The 26,911-nt window shown below is 35.0% G+C and overlaps 1 protein-coding gene across 1 annotated transcript in view; it reads left to right on the plus strand.

Moving 5' to 3' along the window:
* MYO16 (myosin XVI) overlaps positions 1 to 26,911 on the plus strand; it is an 851,952-nt gene that overhangs the window by 137,637 nt on the left and 687,404 nt on the right. Inside the window, exon 4 of the mRNA XM_074192022.1 lies at positions 12,495 to 12,638. Within this exon, the coding sequence (XP_074048123.1) occupies positions 12,495 to 12,638 (144 nt within the window). The remainder of the gene's footprint in view (positions 1 to 12,494; positions 12,639 to 26,911) is intronic.

Raw genomic sequence — 26,911 nt, forward strand, 5'->3', positions numbered from 1 at the left:
TATTTTGATCCTCCATGGGATCAAAGTAATTATCTATGGCCAAATTCATTTTCTTTTATTGTTTGCTCATTTCCCCAGCTTATTATATGATTTTAACTCTTTGTTAAGAGGCTCTGTTTCCAGGGTGGAGAATGCACATTCCAAAACTTTTATAGAGTTTTTGGAACACCCCTCGAGGGACCTCAATTCCTTCAAGGTCTTATGAAAGACTCTAACTACTCTCCTAGCCTGTGCTCTGGTCTTTGGATGACCCATAAACACCCCCCCACCTTCTACCCTGGAGCTGTGAAGAGGGTCCCTGCTCCACTATTGCAGGATGGGACCCCAGATTGTAACTTGGATCTGAGTATGGGCAAAGCCCCAAGAATAGCAGAGAGACCTCTATGATCTCTCCAAACCTCCTTACCAATTGTGGGCTGAGCACACTGGAAGCCACTGCTGGGTGTACCAGAGGTTCCTGGGAAGGGGCTTTGCTGAGGCCTTTACTAGTCTGGGCTCTGTGCTCACTCTACTGTGGCAGAGCTTTCCCGATGACCTTTGAAGTTTTCCTTGGTAATCCCTGGGTTGAGAGGTCTGGAAACTGCCCCTACTGGCATAGACTCAAGTGCCCCTTGGGACCCAGGTGCCCCATGAGCTGTTTCTGGAAGACTGGAGCTGATTTGCTCAGGGATGGTGTGGCATAGGCTATACTGCAGCCCTTTCCAACCCCAGTGGAATGGACCCTTCCCATGAATCTTCCAAATTGCCTTGGGCCAGAAAATTATTTCACTCAATCTTTTGGTGGGTTCTTTCACTCTAGAATTTGGTTAGAGTCATAATTTTAAAGCATTTGGAAAGATCTTCAGGGAAAGAGCTTCTGGGAATTCCTGGCCTCCATTCAGTCATCTTAGATCTGCCTATTCATTTGTTTTTTTAATGTTATTTATAATTTATTGTTTCAATTACATACAAAGAAACTAAAATAAAATAGATGGATACTTTCAATATAATAAGAATAAAGCAGCATAGTAGCGAGATTGTAATAGTGCAGTGCTTTGGGGCAGAATTAGTGGGGAAGTAGATGATGATGTCCAAAGAAGGTAAAATTGCAAGATGCTAAGAAAATTCTTAATCTGTTTTCATTTAATTGAATTAGTGATCATAAAGAATACCTTGAATTTTAAGATTATTATAAAATCATACACTGACTTTTTGATATTAATATCTACCAACTTGGGAATATCATGAATTGATAGAGAGGAATATTTTATAATGACTCTTTTATGCCTCTTGAATCAATTCAGTATTAAATCTTTTCAGTCCTTTTAAGATTTTTCAGTTTTAAAATTAGAATGTTCTCTCTGAGAATTCAGGGAAAATGGTGTGTGGTAAAAATATTCCAAGCTCTAAAGATTCTCTCCACCAACAAGTAATAAAAACACTTCAGGGTGAAAGTAGAACAGCAAAAACAAAAATTAGGGCGAAATTCTGTTCCTTCTGGGACAACTGGAGATCTGAAGAGAGATCCCAGGGAAGAAGGTGGAAGGAGCTGAGTGAAATACAAATATACAAATATCTCTAGGCTAGCTCCCTGAAACAGCAAAAGGCCAGTCAGATTGGGAGGTAACCTCTGACAGAGTAATTTTCACCTCTGGAACAGTTGGGGAGTTGGGTATCTGAGCAGGGAAAGAGAGCCTCTGCTGCTAAAGGACATCAGACCCAGGTGTTCTGGAGAGACTGTGGGGCAAGAGGAAACCAGGTGAGTGCTGTGGAGTTCAAAGCTGCTGGCTATCGACACTAACAGGAACTCAAAAAAGCCTTTAAAAAATCAAATATAAGAGACTGAGGAAAAACTAAAATAAAAGAAAATAATTATGTCAACGAAAAATGAGAAAATTATGAAAAGAAAGTAACCAACTAGACAAAGAGATCTAGAATATCAAAGAAGAAAATGATTAAAAATTAGAATGGAGGAAGCAGCTCTGGAGTTAGGATGGACCTGAGTTCAAATCTAGCCTCAGGCACTTAATAATTGCCTAGCTGTGTGATCTTGGACAAGTCACTTAACCCCATTGCCTTAAATAAATAATTTTTAAAAAAAAATAGAATGGAGTAAAGGGAAGTTGAAATTATGAGATGAAGAAATACATAAACAAAATCTAAAGAATGGGGGAAAAAAGAGAAAGTGAAATACCTCATAAGAAAAACAACAGATTTGGAGAACAGAACAAGAAGAGATACAGTAAGAATAATTGTACTGAGTGATAACTGTTATTAAAAAAAGAATCTTAATACAATAATATAAGAAATGATTAAAGAAAATTGTCCTGAAGAGTCAAAACAAGAGGGGAAAGTAGAAATAGAAAAAAAAATTCACTAATCATCACTTGAAAAGGATCCTAGGAGGAAAACTTTCAGGAATAGCATAGTTAAATTCCCACCTCCACCCCCAGGTTGAGGAAAAATATTGAAAGCAACAAGAAAAAAAATCAAATTTCACACAACAACAATTAGAATTTCAAGGATTACTTTAAAAGATCACAGGTCTTAGAACAAACATTTTGAAGAACAAAACAATTGGGTTGTAGCCAAAAAATATTATAGCCAGAAAAGTTAAGCATAATCCTCAACAAAATAAAATGGACATTCTACAAATTCCAAAACTTTCAGGATTTTGTTGCAAAAAGACCTGAACTTTATAGAAAATTTGACACACAAGAATCAAAAGAAATATAAGGTAAACATCAAAAACTAATTACAGGGGGCTCAATAAAGACAAATTGTTTCCTATCTATGGGGAATGTAAACCACATGTCCAAGATCATTATAATTGGGTCATTAGAAGGAAATATGAGTGTAGACTTTAGAAGGATAGAATACTTAAAAGTAAAATGGTCTAGGAACAGATATTTCAAGAGTTACTATCTTATACAAATGAAGTATAAGAAGTAGAGTTGATACAGAAGAATTAGAGGGGGAAGGAGTGCTGGGAATGAGTTATAGTAGAGGCAGTGCAACATACATAAACACACACACACATATATGTGTCTATATTTCATATATATATATATGGCTATAAAAACTTTCTAAATCTAGAAAGAAATAAGAGAGAATAGGGAAGGTAATGGGTTAGGATAAAAGGGTATATAGATGGGTATGTAAATTAATAGTGTTATAGAAGGTTGGGGAGAATAATAGGAAGGGAGCTAAGAAGGGTAGTATAAGGGAGGGATTTTTTGAAGGGAAATAGGAGGGTAAGGTATTGAGTAGAACTAGAGTAGAGGATATAAATGAGACATACAAATCAAATGCATAGCCAGGTAAACATACATATTTAAATATACAAATGTCTCTATGTAGTTATATATCAATGGGTACATACAGAGGATATATGCATATATAATTATGTATATATATATGTTTTTGTGTGTTTGTGTATATATACATAAACGTGCATACACATACACCCTCATGCATAAATACGCGTGCACGTGTGTGTATGTGTGTGTGTGTGTGTGTGTGTGTGTGTGTGTGTGTGTGTACAGACTTAATTATAGTCATCCTGGAAAGGGGAGAAAGAAAAAAGTAGTGTATTTCAGAGAGAGGAAGAAAACCAACAAGGAAGCAAAGAAAAGATGGACAATTTTGATCACAATATTTAATATTTATTAATAGACTTCCTTGAAATTGAAATTTATTATTTTTTATTATGAATTCTCTCATGTTTATGCTACATGTGACAATTTATTTTCTTATCTTTCACAAATGGAATTTCTTGCAGGGAAAAATTAGTTTATTCATAGATAGGATCTCAAATCTATATGTTTAGAGATCTTGGAGAACTTTTTTTGCTGCTTTTGTTTCCTTCAGAATTTAGTTCAAATGTCACCTTCTTCAAGAGCACTATTCTTGATTCTCCCATATACTGGCTTTCTTTTCAGTATTACATTGTGCTTAGTGTGTGCTTAGTATGTGTGTGTATAATCTCTATATCTATATATGCATATATATGCATATGTACGTATATGTGTGTGTGTTTATCAGGGGATGATAAAATATTTAAAAGGATGGAAATCATCTTGCTTTTAAGGAAGATAAACTCAAAAGCCTAAATTTTGTTTATTTTTCTTTTCTATTGTTACCTTAATGAATAATTTCCAACATTTCCTTAATTAAAAATAACAAAAAAAAACATTGTGGAAAAATGTGAAATTCTTTTCTGTGCAGTTTGCATTTTTTAAAATATATGCATATTAAATTTAATGTAAATTGTAGCAAAAATACTCTGTCCTTTCTTGCACTCTTGAAAAAAATCACATTCTTATTTTAAATAAGCTCTCTATCTGGAAATTCTTACTTATCACAAATTTCAAGTGATGCTTTTTTTTGAGTCCACTTCTTTTTGTTTTCATTTTCCTCAAATAGAAATGCATGACACCACTAGATTGCTTATTAAAAGTTTTTATACATGATCTAATTGATAAATTTATTTTTTCATTCCTTTTATTTTTCTCCCAAGTTCAAGTAGAAAAATTAACATTCATCTAATAAAAATTTTCCTTTCCAAATTCTACCCTTTCCTCTTCTCCTCATTCCCTGAAATAGTAAGCAACATTATATAAATTATACATGAACAGTCATACAAAACCATTTCCAGGAGAGGAGCCAAGATGGTGACAAGAGAGGATGTCTCTTAGGTACTCCCTCATAAAACTTAAAGCTAAGGACTCAAACTAAATTTTCGAGAGACAGAACCCACAGAGGGATCCAGTGAGGCAGTTCTGTAACTCAAGGTAACCTGGAAAAGAGCAGAAAGGCTCTGCTACCCAGGGTTGGAGGGGAGGCCCTCCAGAAGGGTGGCCTGCCAGAGCAAAGGAACTTCAGACTCCCAGAGGCAGCCCCAGGGTGCTGAGAGCCACAGCTCACAGCAGTGGGGTGGGGGGTGGGGGAATTTCCTGACCTAAACCCTGGGGAAACACCAGTCACAGCTTGGGGGAACATCAGGGGACCTCTGCCAGAGTGAGCACGTGAAGCCCAGCCTGCAGGGCACACAGCGAGCATTGTGGCCACAGCAGCCCAGATCCAGGAACAGGAAACAGAAGCCCATGAGCCAGATCCCCCAGGGCATGAGTGCAGAGCCTAGGGAGCCAGTGGAGAGAGACTGACCAGCTCTGTCCTCTGTCCCTGGAACAGGACGCTGGGGTTCTGACCACATTCAGATCCTTATCACAGTCTAGGTCCCCCATAGAACAGCAGCCCCCCCCCCACCTCAGCCCTGTGGCAGAGGAGTACGCTTGTGGTCATTCATAAACCAGGAGGGAGGACGGAGCCTCACACCCTGAGATCCTTGTGGGGGTGTCTCAGGAAGTGCTCAGAAAGCACTCCAAAACCAGTCTCAGGCTGAGGAAATGAATAAGCAGAGAAAAAAGAGGATCACCATTGAGAAATACTTTGCCTGTGATCCCAAGAAGGATCAAAACACTCAATCTGAAGATGAGGAAGTCCAAGCTCCTGCATCTAAAGACTCCAAGACAAACAGAAATTGGGCTCAGGCTATGACAGAGCTCAAAAATGACATTGAAAATCAAATGAGGGAGATAGAAGAAAAATTGGGAAAGGAAATGAGAGAGATGAAGGAAAAACATGAAAATGGAGTCAGCAGCTTAGTCAAGGAGATCCAAAAAAATTCTGAAGAAAACAGCATGTTAAAATCCAGCATAGGTCAAATGGATAAAACAGTTCAAAAAGTTATTGAGGAGAAGAATGCTTTAAAATACAGAATTGGCCAGGTGGAAAAATAGATAAGAAAGCTCTCTGAGGAAAATAAATCATTCATACAAAGAATAGAACTCAGGGAGATTACTGATTTTACGAGAAATGAGCACTCAATACTTCAAAACCAAGAATGAAAAATTAGACGAAAATGTGAAACATCTCACTGAAAAACAACTGATATGAAAAACAGATTTAGAAAAGATAATTTAAAAATTATTGGATTACCTGAAAGTCATGATCAGGAAAATAGCCTTGACAACATTTTCAAAGAATTACTACAGGAAAATTGCCCTGATATAATAGAAGCAGAGGGCAAAATAGAAATGGAGAGAATCCACTGATCTCCCCCAGAAAAGAGATCCAAAAAAACCAATCCCCAGGAATATTATAGCCAAGTTCCAGAACTCTCAAGTCAAAGAGAAAATATTACAAGCAGCCAGAAGGACACAATTCAAATATCGTGGAGCTGCAATTAGGATCTCACAGGACTTAGCAGCAACTACATTAAAGGCTCATAGGGCTTGGAAAATAATGTACTGGAAGTCAAAAGAGTTGGAATGCAACCGAGAATCAACTACCCAGCAAAACTGAATGTCCCCTTCCAGGGAAAAAGATGGACTTTGAATGAACCAGGGGAATTTCCAATGTTCCTCTTGGAATGGCCAGAGCTGAAGAGAAGGTTTGATCTTGAAATACAGGACCCAGGTGAAACATAGAGATTGGAGGAGAAGGGGAAAATATGAGGGACTTAATGATGATGAACTGCATGTATTCCTGTATAGAAAAATGACACTGATAATACTCATATGAACCTTCTCAGTTAACAGAGCAGGTAGAAGGAGATTTTATAGATGAAGCAAAGGAGAAAGATGAATTTGAAGACAAAAAATGTAGTACAAAAATGGAGTCAATAGAGAAAAAGGGAAATGTAATAGGAGAAAGAAAAAGGAGAGGGGGAATCTGCCAAGATATTTCATATAATACGATTTTTCTTTATTACAATGAGCTATTGCAATGATATGGAAGGGGGGAAGGCAAGGGGGAAATGCGGGAATCTTCGCTCTCAACAGAGGAGGCTAGGAGAAGAAACAGCATATATACTCAATGGGGTATATACATCTGGAGTGAGAAGGAGAAAGGGGAGACAGGGGGAAGGGGTGGGGATGTGAATGATGGAGGAGAAGATGGACCATGGTGGGGAGAGTGGTCAGATATAATGCATTTTCTTTTTTACTTCTTGCAAGGGGCTGGGATTGGATGGCCTGTCCAGGACCATAGGGCCAGGTGGATGCTGGGCCTAAAGGGTGGTATGGAGGCTCGGGGCCTCTTGGCCCCAAGACCAGGGATCTGTCTGCTGCACCTCTCAGATACCCTACAGCAGAGTCAGAGTGAAAGGAAAGAGAAAAAATATATAGTTCATGGTAGTGGAGAAATACCAAAGGAGGGAGTTGTGATCAGCAATGGCAATAGTGAAAAATATGGAAGTAACTTTTGTGATGGTCTTATCATAAAGAATGTGATCCACCCGCGACAGAGTTGGTGGTGTTAGAACACAGACTGAAGCACATTTTTTATTTTTATTATTTTTGGGGGGTGCAGGGCAAATAGAGCTGGATGGCCTGCCTGGGGCCACATAGCAGGGTGATCTTTGGGTGTCTGAGGCCCGGATTTGGACCCAGGTGCTCCTGGCTCAAGGGCCAGTGCTCTGTCTGCCACCCAGCCACCCCTACTATTATTACTATTTTATTTTATTTTATTTTATTTTATTTTGGGTCTTTTTTTTTTCTTTTTTTTTTTTTGGTTTTGCAGGGCAGTGGGGTTGGGGTGGCATGCATGTCACACAGCTGGGTGATTGTTGGGTGTGGGGGGCCAGATTTGAGCTCAGGTGCTCCTGGCTCCCGGGCTGGTGCTCCATCCACTTCGCCACCTGGCCATACCTACAATTATTACTATTATTTTTTTAATTTTAATTTTAATTTTTTTCTCTCCCTTATACTTTATCACTCAAGCAAGTCCATATTTTTTTTGGTGGAGGGGGTATTTTTTTTACTCTTAAACAAAAATATTTTATTAATGTATAAAAAAATTATTTGTACAAAATGAGAATAAATAAATTTAAAAAAACTATTTCCATACGAATCACATTGTGAAAGAAAGTACATACCAAAAAACCAAAAAATTAAAACTACAAGAAAATAAAGTTTTAAAAAACTTTGCTTTGATCTACTTTGATGCTCTATTAACTCATAACTTTATAGAGATGGAAAGAGATAAGGAGTTCAGAAATAAAGGTTATCCAGCTATCAGTTCTCATCACTAGTAATTTACCCCCACTTAATCTGGCTTCTGGTTCACTTCCAAAACAAAGGACAATCAACAGATGCTATAAGCCTCTAGGTGGCTCAGTGGATAGAGCCCTGGAAGGACCTGGAAGGACCTGAGTTCAATCTTACTTTAGTCACATAACACTTACTAGCTGTCCAAGCAAATCACTTAACCATGATCGCCTAACATTCAGGGCCCTCTCCAATCATCCTAATTCATATCTGGTCACTGGACCCAAATGGTTCTGGAGGAGAAAGTGAGACTGGTGACAACACAGCACCCTCTCACTCAAATCCAACTCACTTGCTTGTCATGGTATCACCTCCCTGATGTCCAGGTCTTCTTTAAGAATGAAGAACAAACATCACCATCATCATCATCACCATCATTATCATTGTTTGAGTTTGTAATATCAGCATTTGAGTCATTCTGGTGTTGATAGGAGCTATGGGGTAAAAAGGGTATTTCATTTAGTGTCATTTCCATTTCATCCTACAATATGTCACATCCCAAAAGGGTTGAGTCATTGACCTTGATGTTAATTTTTTTTTTAATGAAGTAAATGTTTTAAAAAGTTTCGGTTCTTAATTTGTCTATAGTTCTCATTTCAGTTTCATTTTTGAATGTCCATGGAATAAATTAGTTTAACTGCATCTCTCTCAAGATTTCTTTTTATTGAGCTTTTGCAACTTTTATTGTTTTTTTATATTCAGTTTTTTCCTCCAGTTACATTCAAAAACAAAGTTTCAACATTAACTTCCAAACCCTTGAATTCCAAATTCTCTCCCATCCTCTATTCTCCCCATTGAGAAAGCAAGTTATTTGGTGTAGGTTAAAAATATGTAGTCATGAAACACATTACTTCAATAGTTATGTTGTAAAAGTAAGCATGACCCCCCACACACAGACAAAGAAAGAGAAATTTCAAGAACAATAAAGTGAGGGAAAAAGTATACTTCAGTCTATATTCAGATACCATCATTTCTGTCTTTGGTATAGATAGCATTCCTTATCATAAGTCCATCGGAGAAATTGTTTTGACATTTTTTTCTTTCATCATTTTTCATGATCTTCCCTCTCTTCTATCATCTCTACCCCTCCACCTTCCCTCCCCCATCCCCTTTCTTCCATTCCTTTCCTCTCCTATTTTTCTATAGGGTAAGATAGATTTTTATACCCAATCAAGTGTGTGTTATTCCCTTTCTGAGTCACTTCATTTCCTTTTCTTTGATATTACATTTATTAAATTATTTTTGTACTAGATCTTTGTAGTTACATTTATCCTTATTGAATTTCAATGTGGTTATATAGCCCAATGTCCAAATCCAAAAGAATCATATTAAAATGGAATGGTAAATATTTAACAACATAAAATGAAGGGAATGTACAACAAAGACCTATGTTTTGAGAGCTGTTCTCCAACCCACGCACTCTTATCCCAGGGGGTTGTCAATGTGTGGTTCAAAGGGAAAAGGAATGAACTTTTCTAGTCATATCTGTCCAACATATTTTTTTAAGTTTTTATCAATCATTTTTTAACAAGGCTTTGAGTTTTATAATTTTTCTTCCTTCCTTCCCCCCCTACCCCCAATAGAAATCAATATGATATAGGTTTAACATTTGTAGCCATGCTAAACATAGGTCAAAATTAAATGTGTTGTGAGAGAAGGATCAGATTTGAATGTAAGAAAGAATACATTAATGATAGCAAAATTACTTAATACATAATACAAAAGACGATTTAAAAAAATTGATGATAATAAGCTTTGGTCTTCATTTAAACTCCTCAGTTCCTTCTCAGGATATGGATGCTATTTTTCCATCTGCTGAAATGAACAAGTCTATTATGTTTGATCATCACCCTATGTTGTTGTTTAAGTCTCTAATGTTATGAGTCAATTCAGATGAGAATAAGGCTCACTTACTCCCACTCACCTTCCACTTCTTTTACTCCACTGCAAATAATTTACCCCATTTTACCTCTCCCTCTGCTTCCAGGTTGGAGGCATATTGTCCCAAGCTTTTGAGGGTTTTTGAAGCTTTTCAGGTATACTCTACCCAGGGATTGGCAAGTTCTCAATACCTCCAAACTCCTAGGAGATCTTCTGGCTGCTCTCCTGGTTTGTACTCTGGTCTGTGGATGAACATAAGCATTCCCCCCTCTGCCCTGGAACTATAAGGAGACTCATTGCTTTGTTGCAAGCAGTAAGCTCTTGTTGTGCTTCCGCTCTTCCTCCTGGGACTGGGATCCTAGACTCTGACCTGGACCTGTGTATTGGTGAAGCAAGAGTCTTGCCTCAGGGATAGCAGAGAGACCTCTGCAATCTCCCCAGGCCCCCTTACCAGAGGTGGCTGAGCTCTTTGGAAGCAGCTGCTGAGTGACTTCCCAGGCCTGCTTCTGGTCCCCTGGAGCCAGGTTTGCACTGAGTCTTGTGCTGGACCGGACTCCTCTATCACCTTAATGTAGCAGAGTTTTCCAGCTGACCTTCCAAGTTGTCCTTGGCAATCCCTGGATTGAGACATCTGAAAACTGCCACAGTTTCCACAGACCTAGGTACCCCATGATATGGTCCTGAATGGCTGGAGCTGGTGCTATTGGTACTTTTCAAACCCCCCACCCCCACCTGCAATAGACCTTTCCCGTGGATCTTCCAAGTTGTCTTGGGCTGGAAAACTGTTTTACTCAATCTTTTTGTGGATTCTGCCATTGTAGCATCATTATTTAAAGATATTTGGAGTTGTTTTGGGGAAAACTCAGGCAAATCCTTGTCTTTATTCTGCCATCTTAGCTCCATCCTCCTTTCTGAAATTTCTTTAAAATTTTTTTTTACAGTATTTCTCACTTTTCTATGAGGTGATATTTCTCATTATACTCTTATTATACATTTTATTGGTCAGCAGAGTATATATTTTTGGCAGTTTTTAACCATGTCAGATTTACCTTGAATATGGTTTTGATGAAAGGTTATACCCATTTGTTGAGAAGTAGCCCAGCTAGGTAGTGACAAGGTGTTGAAGTTTTTGACCCATGAAACAAAATGCTCCTCAGGTCTATATTATCTATTTATGCAATAGTGGTGATATAAAAGGAGACAGGATAAACAAAAAAATGGATTTTAAACCATGAAAAGCACTACTGTAGTCAGCCTAAACTAAATATTGGGCATGCTACTAGAAGAAATGACTTAATTTCTTGATTTAGTTTTATAAATAAAACCAGAAAACAAAAGAACATTTCAGCTAAATAGAATGATTGACCATCAGTCAAATAAAAATTTCTAGAGTTGGATTTATTGTGTTACTAGATGGAAAAGATTTATTAACTACTGGGATATTTGATTATTCTGTACTGTACCTTTGCAGAAATGTCTGTCTTAATCTTGGCCAAATGCTCTATTCACTTTACTACCTGCCTTTAGTTTAATTGAATTTATCTCTCTCTCCACTGCATACTTACATTACTTTCCCAGTTTGACCTTTGCTCATGTATTTCTTCTATGTAGAATAGACTATTGTCCTCTTTTGAACCAATTTCTTTAATGAACAAACCAAGCACTCCCTCCTCTTTGAAATTTTGCCTGATTTCACAATTGGTTGGAACAGAATTCACATAATTCTTTGTTTTGTTATCACCAGTACATGTGCTGTTTAGTGCTTAGTATAAACACTTAACACTATGATTGGCACTTCAGTACCTAGTAGTATGTAATAAATAATTATTAAATGATTGATAACTCCTTAGTATTGTGTTTTATACCCTTAATTTTTCTAACTAGATAATAAGATTTGGGCTATATGGATAATAGAATATATACATTTGCTATCTCTACCCCCTAATCCATTGATAAATTTATCAAAACTTTTGATTGAATGTTTCTTATGTGTCATACATAAGTGCTAGTTACTTAGGTGCTAGGTACTTTATAAAACCAACCCCCACACATGTCAACCTACCAGGAATTGACATTCTAATGGGGTCAACAATTTACAAATATGTAAGTAATAATAATTGGAATTGTCATTATATGAAGAAATGTAAATAAATCATTTTTGTTTGGCCAAAATATAGTGAAAGTCATATTCACTGCATACAATAAACCCTAAGCTGTTGCTAGTTACATTGAACTGAAAACAAAATTTATCCTTCTTTTCTTTAGACTGGATAATCTTCCCTTGGTTCCCATTTGTCATTTTCCTATTGACTTCTCCCCATATCCACTTTTTTATAATATGAGTATCCTAAGATGCCACATGCATCACTTGCCTCATTGGCAAGCCCATAGAAAAATTGTATTTATTCAAAACTTCTGAGGACTTGGAGCTGAAGTTTCTTTGAGTTCTGAATATTTGGAAATTTATTTATTATTATTTTTTCAATATTTTACAAGTTGTTTTTCCCCCTCTTTTAATCACAGTGTGCTCGCTATGATAATGCCTTCACTGCAGAAATTCTAATCGAAAAAGGAGTGAATGTAAATCATCAGGATGAAGACTTTTGGACACCAATGCATATTGCCTGTGCATGTGATCACCCTGATATTGTTCTGTTACTGCTTTTAGTAAGTAAAATGATTTCTTCTGTGTCTACTTGAAATATTAGATAATATTAAAAAGTTCACATCCTTTGCTGATAAAGTCATTAAAAATATACACTAAATCATTTCAATAAACATACTGGTGGTTTACCAGTCTTGATACTTTGCCTATCACTAATATAATTAGAGAGTTTAAGTTTCTGGTTTCACATACCATAAATTGAGTTATTTGGTTGTGATGTTAGTCACCATTTCTGGAAAGTGAAATGCCATTTTAATCATCAAGTTGGTTCAAAATAGAAAAGAAAGATGATATACTCTTTATTTCTCCTCAAAGTTTTCTTTTTTATAACTAAACAGAGATAAAAAATACTTATGTTAACTTCATGGGCCTTCATTATGTGAAGTAAAGCATCCCTGAGGATGACAAAGAGAAATTATTTTGAATTGTTTGAGCTAATTTCAGCTGCATGAAAATGAAAGCATGCAATGATACATTAGACCAGCATGCGAAGAATGAAAATCATGTTGCAGTTGAAGGTTTTTTTTTTTCCTTTTTCTTTATTAAGCTTTTTGTTTCTAAGTCTTTGGACTTTCATCTGAGCATCTTTATCTAATGTTGGGCTGTGGGTGTTTTGACTTGATTTATTTTTAGCAAAGCATTAGAATAGATAAAAAAAAGCTATATGGGAAAGAACTAGAAATGTAGGAGGAGAGATAAAAGAGATCTTCCCTTCCTTTATGATGGTTTGACAAAAGCACCATAGAAATAAAAATTAGTCTAGAAAACAGAAATTCTCAGAACTTGCCATAGATTTTCTTTTGACTTACTTGCACTTCTATTGGGAGTTCATATGAATATGTATTTCTTTATACATATCTGCATGTGTATATATATATCTATATATCTATATCTATATATATATATATATCCAGTTTTTGAGAGTATATATGAATGCATGCATACTTTCTAATGGGGAAATATATGTCCCCTAAAATTTTCTTTTGTGTACACTTGGAGGAAAGATAGGATACAATAATATACAAGAAAGAAAAAAATAGGAAAATAATTTAATGTTTTAGAGTGAAGAAGAGTACTAGATTATTCCCATGTTTTCCAATTTCTAAAAGGCTGCTATATGAAGTAGGAGAGAAAACTGCCTAATAGATCATAAAATTGAACAAAAACCAATAGAGAATAGTTTGTGCAGCACATAAGATTTTGATGTGTCTTAAAGGAAAATATGATCCGTGATATATCATGAACTACTGGAATTAGCTGCAGAATGATGGTGCGAACTCACCATCTTTGGATGACTTAAAATGACTTCCAGTAGTAATGTCTTCTGTAAATGTGAGGGACTTTGGAATGGACTGACATTCATTTAGTTTCTTTCCAATCTGTGATTACAGAGTTGTTTTTCTTTTAAGTTCATTTTCAATATTTTCTATAGTTAGGACCTTAACAGTTTTGAAGAATTTTATGTATGTTTGTGTATTTAAATCATCTAAGAGGTTTTTGAAGAACAGAATAATGTCATTACAACATTTAATTTGGTTTGTTTTTGTAATTTGTAATTCTGTAATTACATATGTGATTTCCAAATATTAGACTGGAATTAGCATCCTCCAGAAGGTATCTCTTTACACATTGTTCAGCAGCATTGTAAAATCAAATTTTAAAATTCATAGCATTTACATTCTGTTTGTGCTTCCTCTATAATACCATATCCTCAAATAATCCAAAACTCTTGAGCAAAGTGTAAACTAGTTTCTTATTCAATGACAGTACTTCCTGAACAAGAGTAAATTACTTTTTAATAATATCTATCCTAAAGCTTTGTGCTATATTCCTAACTTGTCCTTAATATGCTATACAAACAGGTGAAAGTTATATAATTTCCTTGTACCTTATTCGTTCAATTCTAGTCCATTAAAAAAATTAATGTGTCTATTATATATCAGACATTATGCTAGATACTGGGGATATAAAGTTGTACATATATACATGCACAGTAATACTTGCTTTCAAGGAATTAATATTATATTAGAGGGACAGGTACCATGTGTATACACATATGCATATATCATAAATATACACACATATTGGTGCATATTTATAGAAATATATATATATATATATACAAAAAAATAAAAATAACAAGATTGAGTAGTGGAAAACCAGAAAATAAAGTTCCCTCATAGAAGATGAATATTGAAATGGAGAAATATAGGAGAAATATTGTAGAAATAACATTGATGGGAGCAGCTAGATGGGGGCACAGTGGATAGAGCACCGACCCTGGAGTGTCAGGAGTACCTGAATTCAAATCTGGCCTCAGGCACTTAAGAATTACCTAGCTGTGTGGCCTTGGGCAAGCCACTTAACCCTATTGCCTAGCAAAAACTTTAAAAAAAAGAAATAAAATTGATATGATTTGAAAACTAATTGGAATATAGAAGGTAAGGGAGAAAACATAATTGAGAAGTTCTCTTTGATCATGAACCTTGATGACTATTAGGATGATGACACCACCTCCAGAAACAGGGAAGTTAGTAAAAGGAGTAGATTTAGGGGAAAAGATAGGGAGCTCAATTTGGGGTGTATTGGATTTGAGATAATTATAGAATATCCAAAAAATAGAAAAAAGAAGAAAGAAATAGAAAAATAGGAATATTTTGAAATTGATTTATTATTATCTTTTCAAATCTTTCCAAATATCTAATATTTCAAATATTCAAAAATAGAAAAACAAAAATCAATCTTGATCATAAACTCAGACTGACAACTAGTGAACAATGAAACATATTTGAGAAGTCATAGAACACCTATTCATTCATTTAGAGTGTCCAACTAACATTTTCTCCCTGTTATCCCAGAATGGTAGAAAGTAACTTTTGCTGTTAGTATTAGCTCTGAGATATCCTACAGTAATGTTAAGGATCAACAAAAGTACAGCTTAGAGAAATAGGTGCTTTTGCAACTAATATATAAGATCTTCTGGGTTTAGAAAACAGTTCAGCCATTAAATAGGTTTTTGCTGTTGTTGTTTAATTTTTTTTTCAATTATGTCGAACTCTTTTTGATCCCATTTGGGTTTTCTTGGCAAAGGTACTGTAATAGTTTTTCATTTGCCTTCTCTAAATCATCTTGCAGATGAAGCACTGAGGCAAACAGGGTTAAGTGACTTGTCCAAGGTCACACAGCTAGCTATTGTCTGAAGCCACATTTGAAATCTTGTCTTTCTGACTTCAGGTCTGGCTGTCTATCCACTGTACCATCTACGTGCCCTGGCCATTATTTAACATTCATTAGAAACCCAAGAATGTCTTTTGCCCATGTTATCTTTCTCTTTCTTTGGTCATTCTATTTGTACTTTCCCCAATTTTTTCCCATTAACCCATTCAGGAGTTAAGATTGTGTTTAAGCAGACAAAGAATGAATATTCTATAACCATGCCACTTTTTCAGTGGTTCTATAGTTATGATAATCAATTTTCCCAAAATATAAATTAATTAAAACTCCAAAAGATATTTATAAAAATAAAAATTCCGTATTCACTGAACTCATTAGGGTAGGGAACAATCTGAACTATGCATTTTGAGAAGCTTACCATTCTAGTTTTTTATCAGAGATTTTAATAAAAATGTGTAGTCTGTGCATTTATCTGGAGAAAATATTAAATGTTTATATATATATATATATATATATTCATGTATTCTAGTCGTGGGACTAGAGATCTTAAGTAATACAAGTAAATATAGACTCTGATATCAAAGAACTTATGTATATAATAAAGAAAGAAGGAATGTAAATCTTGAAATGTGACATGAGACATGTCCAAACTACTATGCTCTTTATGTTTAGAAGGAAAGATCACCTCTTATAGTATTCCAAATTGCAAGCTTTTTTGAAATCCAGGACCATGTGGTCAATTAGATTCAATTCAACTATCATTTATTAGATCTATAATGTATTTACATACTTGATCCTCAATAAATTTTTATTTTATTGAATAAATCAGTGTCATGCTGTGAATCAGCTGAAGACCTAGGAGTTTACCATCAAAGACATATCTATTTGTCTAAGAATGTGTCAATACAGCTTGATAAATAATAATTGCCTTCATTTGCATATTTATATTTTGTGAAGTGATTTTCATACATTGTCACTCTATGAGGGAAGATATTATAAATATAATCTCTCTTTTAAATATGAGTAAACTGTCTCAGAAAGATTAAGTAAATAGCATTTTGCCATCAAACTGACAAATATCAAAGAATGGATTTGAAACTGGGTCTTTCAGATTTAGTAAAATCAGTTTGCTAAGATGACCCATTATGCTTTTGGACACTGCTATATGTCAGGAAATTCTTTCTTATATTGAGCTGAAATTTGCTGCTTTAACATCCAACATCCTTTGTAGTTTTCTGGGACTAAGTAGGAAAAACAAATCCTCATTCTGCATGACAATAGCTATCTACATGACAATATCATATTTATATAACATAGCCCTTCTATGACCTCTCTTGTCCTAGCAAAATATTTCTATTTCCTGTACTAGTTTTTCATATGGTCTGACTTCAAGGCCATTCTTTGGGATGTATGCTCTCCAGTTCATCTTTCCTAAAAATGTGATACTCAGAAATAATATGGTACTTAAATTATTCATTTAATTAAATACTTAATTTGAATTGTGTTGTCTAAATTATTCATTTAATTAAATATTTAATTTGAATTGTGTTGTCTTTGCTTTTGAATAATGTTAAAGCTTCATTAAAATCTATACAAAAAAGTGATGTTGATATTTTTTCACAGGAAAAGCATAAACTCCAATGTTATAGACTTCCCATATTCGGCTCAGAAATGTATCACACATTTCTTCATGCTTTTGGAACATAACCACTGTCGAAATAAACTTTCTTTAACTTAGTATTTAAGTAGTAAGTAGTTTCAGCACTTGAAATAAGATTGTACTGTCATTTGTTTATGAAAGTGATGCTGTTAACTCATGCTTAGAAGAAAGTGGGTTCTGATGTGGTTTTCCTCAAGTAATGAGGTTATATTTTTGTTCAAAGAGTCAGAGTCTATTGCATAATATTTCTAGTGAAAAGCAATACTTTTGCTTGGAATGTATGACCAGAATTAGGATTCAGTTTTGTGGTCAATGAGAAGCAAACTTCCTTAGGTCTGGAAATAGTAGCATCTTTAACTTTGTCTATAAGCTAAATCAAAGAATCTTCCACAGCTCTAATTAATTGCTCATAAACCTAGGAAAGATGTCACTACTAAAACTCCAGTTTTGTGACTATAGTTATTCATTTTTGACAACAAATTTCAAAGGAAGGATGTGCTGATGAGAGCTGTAGACTATATAAAAATGATCTGATTTTGCAAAATCTAACATGTGAAGTCTCATGATCTTTATATTACATATTGTCCTATACTGTTTTGTTCTGAGAATGCCCTTTTATAAAGTCTCTTTGCAATTGTTGATTGCATCTGTGAAAGTATCTTTGTTTTATCTGATCAATATATTTAATGTGAGTCTATCATAAGAACAAGTATATTTTGTTTATGCTGACTTTTGAGCTTTATACTATTAGAGATTTGGTGTTGACTTTAAATCACAGTTGCCTAAAGTAGGAGTAAGATAATATAAACACTGGTATTCTTTTTTGCCAAATGAATTACTGTAGCAGATGGTACTACTTTTGTGTTAAATGCTCACCAATTTTATACTCACTGGTAAAATCATACATTTCTCACATAAAATAAGACTTATTCAAGTATACTTCATTTTGGAATTTTTGGCAAGCTAGTAAAATTATTCATATAAATAAAGCATTTGAATTCATATCTTTGCAAATTAACAGACTTATTTTTCAGCAAGGGAAATTGAAACATTAAATATTAAAGATATAAAAATTCCTTCAATTTGGTTTCAGTATCTAGATTCAATAACTATTTTATTATGAGTTTTGCACTTAATTCTTATAATGTTTTAACATTCTCAAAAACTTTTTTAATCCTCATAACAGCATGAAGTTCAGTCACATTAAGCGACTTAGTTAATAAGTTTCAATAATAAAGAGCTCTTATCCTTATTTCAGTGTACTTTCCACTATAATATGCTTTAGCACATACACATACACACACACACATACACACACACACACACACACACACACACACTTAATTGGTGATATGAAAGAAGATAAGCATCAAAGGAGGAATAATTTGGGTTATGAGATCAGTAATCCAGATAAGTATTATTTCTGGGAATGGAAAAGAAATATTGGAAGTGCTGCAGATATAGAATTGATAAGACTGTAACTGTTCATACATTTGAAATAAGAGGGTGGGGAAGAAATAAAGAGAGAAGGGGGTAAGAATTTGATAACATCAAAGAGAAGCTATTATATCCAAAAAGGATATCTGAGTGACTTAGTAGCCACTATGGAATAAGGAGGAACAGAGTTCAAATTTGGCCTCAGATGCTGACACTTACTTACTGTGTGACCCTGGGCAACTTAACCCCAATTGTCTTGCCAAGGGGGGGAAAGGGATATCTGAGAATAGAATTGAGAAATGAGATTCTATATTACAAAGTGGAAATGACCTAGATAAAGACAAGGAAAAGATACAGATGTGGTTCAGGATATGAAAAAGGACATATAATCATACTTATAGTGGGGAACTTCATAAATCAAGACATTGATAATGAAAGTTTTCAGTGAAGGTGTGAAATTTTCAATTTGATAACTAAGATAAATAGAGGTCAGCATCTCTCATAACTGCCCATGCCTTATCACTATACCTACAAAATCAACAGCTATCAATCTGCTTCTGAATGCTCCCACTGCCACCTTGTAACTGGAGACTAAAACTAACAATTTTAATCAATAAATAATTGTTGAATGCTTGTGATATGATAGACATGGTGATAAGTCTTGTGTTTACAAAAAAAAGTATCTCTAGAAGTCAGTCCCTACTCTTGAGGAAGTTATAGTTCAATGGAAGAGACAATAAGCAAACAAATATGTACAAATGAGTTATATATACAAGAAAAATAGGAAATAATTGAGAAGAGAGACATTAGAATTAAGAGTGATTATAAAAGACTCCTTATAAAAAGATAATATTTGAACTGGAACTTGCAGGAAGCCAGGGAATGCAGAAAGAGGCGATAAGGACATAGAACATTCTAGGCAAGGTACAAAAGAAGAGAAATATCCAGAATCAGGTGTTAAAGTTTCTAATTCATGGAGTTGCAAGGCGCCTAGTGTCATTAGGTCAAAAAGTACATGGGAGATAAGGGAATTAGAAGACAAAAATGGTTGAAGTGAACCATATATAATGAAAGACTGAATGCTAGAAATGATTGTGTGTTTTATTCTGTAGATCTTAGGGAACCACTGGACTTAAGTAGGTGGAGTGACATTGTCAGATTTCCACTTTAGGAAAATCACTTTGTTAGCTGATTGGAGGATGAATTGGAGTGCAGAGATACTTGAAGCAGGCAGACCTGCTAATAAGCTACTATAATAATCCAGATGTGAGTTGAAGAGGGGTCTACACTCTTCCAATCTTCTTCATTTTCAGTTTCTAGGTCCAAATCAGAATTTCCAATTATTTCTTTCAAAAGACATTTCTTTCTTCTCCCCCATTTCCTGTATTGATCCATTTTATTGGTCAACATCATCTTCATCGTCATCTTCATCTTTTTCATCTTTTCTTTCCTCGTCCTCTTCCCAGTTCTCATCAGAATTTCATGCTTCCATTGCTTCATTAGACTACTCTTCATAAGATTCTTCCTCATAAATCAATTTGTTTATCTGTTCATGTTGATGCACACCCTGATTTTTTTCAAATAATGCTACCTGTGTAATCAGGAGAATGAGTGTTACATGAAGTCAAGAGAGTTTCATTAAGGAGATATGAGTAAAGGAAAGGAGACAGATTGAGAGATATTGAGGCAGTAGAATAACAAGACTCAGCAGCAGATTAGATGATATTGAGTACTGATCTGCTAACTAGAATACAAACCTGGAGGATTACAAGAAAGATGGTACAACCAAAAAAATTAGGGAAGTTAAGAGCAAAAGTGGGTTTAATGAGAAAATTAATAATCTCAGTTTTGGATGACTTTTATTGAAATAAAATAAAGGTATTGGTAGAAGATATTCTTGAGAATACTGCAAGCAAATTGATGAAGATAGGATAGTTAACATCTTGGATTTATAAGCTAGGTATTTGTGGGTCTTTCTGTCAGCCTCCACTTCCAAAGGACTCTGCTTGTTCTGGGTCTCCTAAGGACTTGTTTCGGCTACTCCAGAGTTTGTGTTTTGATTTACTTTGTTGTTTTTTGTTACCTTTCTTATAGAGACTACCTATATTAAGTCTATCACCCTTATCTGAACTCTATATAATTTAACTACACAGTATTGGGGGGAAAAGACACTCCTCTGTCTCTATTTCTGTATCTGACTCTGTCTCCCTGTGTCTCTTTTTCTCCCTCCATCTCTCTACTTGTCTCTTTCTCTTTGACTCTCTTTCTCTCCTAACAAGCCAATAAATTTCTTTATGAAACTACTTCAGATTTGGAGGTTTATTCTTGTGATTGACACTCCCTAATGCCCTCTTCTCACTACAGTAAATTTAATTTGTTAAAAGCATAGTAAATGAGTTGAGAATTCCTTTCAATGGAACATTATAGCTTCATGAATTTTTGTCACTCTTATTTCCTATATATTTCTATATGTCTCTCATGCCACTGAGGGATATTTGTATGTTAAATTGTATATCAAGATGATCAAAGTCTTAGACATGACAAACCAGATTAGGGTTTCATATAGATGAATTCTCTCTCTCTCTCTCTCTCTCTCTCTCTCTCTCTCTCTCTCTCTCTCTCTCTCTCTCTCTCTCCAAGGCAATACACAGCTAGGTAATTATTAAGTGTCTGAGATGGATTTGAAATCAGGTCCTCCTCCAGGGCTGGTACTCTATCCACTGCTCCACCTAAATGTCCCACATATTTTCTTTAAGATAAGGATGGTGGAGGCCATGTGACCCTTGTAGTCATCTATCATGGAAAAGGTCCAGATGTCCAGGATATAATTTTCTTCCTTTTAGATAAGTATCTTGAGATCCTTGTAGAGATTAAAAAGCTATCTAGTCTTATCATTAACATTTCTAAACCATCACAAAGCACATTAATGCTATCAGCAAGTCTCATTCATTTTAAGTTAATTTTCATTAACTTAAACTTAATTAAATTTTGTTTTCCAATTAAGATAAATTGACTTTATCTCTCTTCTATCTCTCCTCATTGGAAGAAAAGAGAAAAGAGAGAAAAAAGAGAACAAACATCCTTGTTAAGTAAAACAAATTCCCTTATTGGTAGTATTCTATACATATATACATATACACACATATATGTTTGTGTGTATGTGTGAGATCATGTTACATCATTAGTTTTCCAAACTGATGGATGCTGATTTTCTGGGGGGATTTCTCTGATTAGACTTCTTATAACTTTCCAATTTGCTTGTTCACAATAAAAAGTATTTCAACATGCATTTCACTATTTGGGATACACTTTATTTAGAGTCTATAGGTGTGATTACATATAGAGTTTTAAGCTATGGCTAGTGGGATTTTAAATGTAAAAAGATACTGTCATCATTGTTTGAAGGATATATTTTCCCTTTGGGGGAATAGCTTGGAAATAATAAATATGCTCTTGCTTTGTAAAATCAAAAAGAAAATCTCACATGGTAGAGGAATGATGTAAGAAGGAGGGGCATTTTCTGTAGTACAACAGGCTAAATGATATCAATGTCACACTTCAGTAACAATGGGATATTTGTGAGAAATTGGAGTGAAATTTATCTCAACCTTTAGCCCCCTTTTAGTGTGAACATCTAATATTAGTAATTACTTTGCCTTGAGGCTCAAGTGTTTCATGGGCTGTATCTAATAGGTGATATGGGATTAGATAAATTGAATGAGTGCTTGCAGGCAACTTTTCCTAAACAACACATTCTATTGTTGCTAAAATGGTAAACAATATTTCAAAACTGCAGTTCCTCAAAATTACTTGAACTGATAGTATAGAATGAAATCTTTCCCAGTCCTAATTCATACTTGGAAGAAAAATAATATTTTAAGATCCGAGTCAACTGGGAGTAAATTAAAGTTCCTGGATAATGTGAATTTAATAGAAGAATGTATTAATAGTTTGTAAAGCTTATTTACATTTAAAAATTTTTTAGAGTGAATATTTATTATTAAGCAATAATTTTTGAGAAAAGTATTTGTTTTCAAAAAATTCGGACAAATCCACATTTCTTACCATTCAACAGAATAAATTCCAAAATATTCACAATATCAAAACAATAAACAGCAACTTTTGGAAGAGAAAAATTAAAATATTTTCTCTTTGACAGTTATGGAAAGGAGGTAAAATTCTTAACAAAATGAGAAAAGAGAAAATAAAATAAATAATATTTCTTTATATACTTAAACCATAATATGTTCATCCATGCCACAATCATTTAATAAACCAATTTGTTCTAAAAATGTTGCTAGAAATATTTTTATATAGCATTCTTTTTATGTCAAGAATCTCTGAATAAAATATGTGTATTTTTGTTACTTATTGTATAGTTCATATTACTTTCCAAAAACTAGAAAACTTCTTTTGATTAATTCAGGACATAAATCAATTATTTGTTTATCATATATATTGGAATAATTTTCTAGTTGAGGTCCCAGGACTGGTGACTTGGGTTGGAACTTGACCTTTAGCTAACTATTGCAGTTTGAATGGGTTGAACTATGGGGAAATATTACTTCTTCATATATATATATATATATATATATACATATATATATATGTATATATATATGTGATTTTTGTACAAATGATTTTTTATACATTACTAAAATATTCTTGTTTAAGAGTAAACATAATATCTCCTCCCCCCCCAAAAAATAGACCCTCAAGAGCAATAACGTAAAGGAAAGAGAAAAATATAAAAAAAAAATTTTTTTCAAATTGTGCTTCAGTCTGTGTTCCAATACCACCAGCTCTGTCATGGGTGGATCACAATCTTTGATAAGTCTGTCACAAAAGCTACTTCAACATTTTTCCACCATTGCCATTGCTGATTGCAACTCCCTCCATTCATACCTCCCCACTACCATATACTATATTTTCTCTCTCCTTTCACTCTGTCCCTCTTCTTAAATGTGCTATAGAGTAGCCGAGTGGTGCAGCAGACTGATCACCAACCCTGGGGCTAAGAGGCCCCGAGCCTACATATCATCCCTAAGGCCCGGCAATCACCCGACTCTGTGGTCCCAGACAGGCCACCCAGCCCCTTGCAAGAAGTAAAAAGAAAAATGTCTTATATCTGACCACTCTCCCTCCACAGTCCACTGTCTCCTCCATCACTAACATTCCCCCTTCCCCTTGTCTCCTCCTTCTCTCCTTTTTACTCTAGATGTCTATACCCCATTGAGTATATATATATATATATATGTATATATATATATACATATATATATATATATATTTACTGTTTCTTCTCCAAGCCACCTCTGATGAGAATGAAGGTTCCCTCATTTCCCCCTCACCTTCCCCATTTCCATATCATTACAACAGCTCATTTCAATAAAAAATCTTATTATATGAAATATCTTAGCCTATTCCAGCTCTCCTTTCCTCTTATTCGCATTAAATTTCCCTTTTAGCCATTGACTCCATTTTTACAATATATTATATCTTCAAATTCAGCTCTCTCCTGTGCTTCATCAATAAAATCTCCTTCTACTTGCTCTATGAAATGAGTAATTTCATATGAGTATTATCAGTGTCATTTTTCTATACAGGAATACATGCAGTTCATGATCATTAAGTCCCTCATATTTTACCCTTCTCCTCCACTCTCTATGCTTCACCCGAGTCCTGTATTTGAAGATCAAACATTCTGTTCAGCTCTGGTTGTTTCAACAGGAACAATTGAAATTCCCCTGGTTCGTTGAAAGTCCATTTTATCCCCTGGAAAAGGATATTCAGTTTTGCTGGGTAATTGATTCCTGGTTGTATTCTGAGCTCTTTTGCCTTCTGGAATATTATATTCCAAGCCCTATAAGCCCTTAATGTAGTTGCTGCTAAGTCCTGTGCAATCCTAACTGCAGTTCCATGATATTTGAATTATGTCCTTCTGGCTGCTTATAATATTTTCTCTTTGACTTGGGAGTTCTGGAACTAGGATAAAATATTCCTAGGGGTTGTTTTTTTGGATTTCTTTCTGGGGGAGATCTGTGGATTCTCTCAATTTCTATTTTGCCCTCTGCTTCTAAGATATCTGGGCAATTTTCCTGTAGGAATTCTTTAAAAAAGAGGTCAAAGCTCTTTTCCTGATCATGACTTTCAGGTATCCCAGTAATTTTAAAATTATCTTTCCTGAAACTGTTTTCCATATCAGTTGTTTTTTTAATGAGATGTTTCACATTTTCTTCTAATTTTTCATTCTTTTGGTATTGAAATATTGTGTCTTGACTTCTAGTAATGTCAGCAGCTTCTTTTAGCTCCATTCTACATCTGAAGGATTTGTTTTCCTCAGAGAGCTTTCTTATCTCTTTTTCCATCTGGCCAATTCTGATTTTTAAAGCACTCTTCTCCTCATTAACTTTTTGAACTGTTTTATCCATTTGACCTATGGTGGTTTTTAGCATGTTATTTTCTTCAGCATTTTTAGGATCTCCTTGACTAAGCTGCTGTCTTCTTTTTCATGGTTTTCCTGCATCTCTCTCATTTCTTTTCCCAATTTTTCTTCTATCTCCTTCTATCTTCTTCTATCTTCTATCTCCCTCAAAATCTTTTTTCAAAATCTTTTTTGAGCTCTATCATAGCCTGAGCCCAATTTCCATTTTTCTTTAGATGTAGAAGCTTATACTTCCTCATCATCAGACTGAGTATTTTGATCCTTCTTGGGATCATAGACAATGTATTTCTCAATGGTGTTCCTCTTTTTTTCTGTTTATTCATTCCCTAAGTTTGTGTCTGGTTTTTGGGGTGCTTCCTGAACTTTTGAGGGGACATGCCCCCCACAAGGATCTCAGTGTGTGAAGCTCTGTCTTTCCTCCTGGTCTGTGAATGTCCTCAAGGGCACCCCTCTGCCACAGGGTTGAGGTTGGGGTGGGCTGCTTTTCTATGGGGGGCATAGACTGTGATCAGTATCTCAGTGTAGTCAGAGCCCAGAGTCCTGTTCCAGGTACAGAGGACAGATCTCAGAAGTCTCTTTCAACTCCTCTACCTTTCATAGGCTGAGCACTCAAGGCTCAGTTGCTTGTGGGGCTCCTGCTTACTAGCTCAGCCTGGATCTGGGCTGCTGTAGCCACAGCTGTTCCCTGAGTGCCCTGAGGACTTGGCTTCAAGTACTCACTCTGGCTGATCTTCCAAGTTGTGCTTGGTGCTTCCCAGGGTGTAGGTCAGGAAACTACCCCTGCTGCTGAACTTATTAAATAGCAAGATTTTAAACTGTAAATATCTCATTTTGACTAGATAACAGGGACAATCAAGTGAGGTCAATGAATCAGAACAGTATTATTGGCTTTTTCTATCTGCATGTCACCAAATTTAAAACCTCCAATTTGTATCAATTCCAATAAAATTATCTAAAATTGAAAGGTTTATGTATAATATATGCATGCCATATAAATCTATATTTATTATTGCCATTTACTCTTTGTTTCACAAATCACCAATGTGCCTATTATCTCCTTTCTCTGACTCTCTTTTGTCTCCTCCTTTTTTTCTTAGTCTCTGGCTCTCTCTCTGTTTCTATTTTTTTTCCTCTGTCTCTGTGCATCTATTTTTCTTTGTGTATCTCTCTATGTCTCTTTACCTGTCTCTGTCTGTCTCTAGTTGTCCCTGTCTCTGTCATAAATTGTACAGATATGAACACCAGAATCTACTCATAGTCCAGGATACTAAATGAGATATTTACAAAAGTCATATACTAAAAACTATTATCATATTTCTCCACATTTCTTTTTAATTGAGTCTCTTATATTCAGTTTCCTTTAAATTGTATGATTATTGTATCTTCTGCTTCCGCATTCCTTTTCTTTTAATATATCCTAATGTTTAAAGGTGATGTGGAATTATGAATAAGGGTATATTTAAAGTCAGGAAAAGGTGGATTCAAGCCCTGATTCTGATATAGCCTAAGTTTTTGACCAAAAAAATAAGCCACTTACCTCCTCAGTGTCTCTAAGCAAC

This window comes from Macrotis lagotis, chromosome 6, assembly GCF_037893015.1.
Source record: "Macrotis lagotis isolate mMagLag1 chromosome 6, bilby.v1.9.chrom.fasta, whole genome shotgun sequence".
Lineage (NCBI taxonomy): Eukaryota > Metazoa > Chordata > Mammalia > Peramelemorphia > Peramelidae > Macrotis > Macrotis lagotis.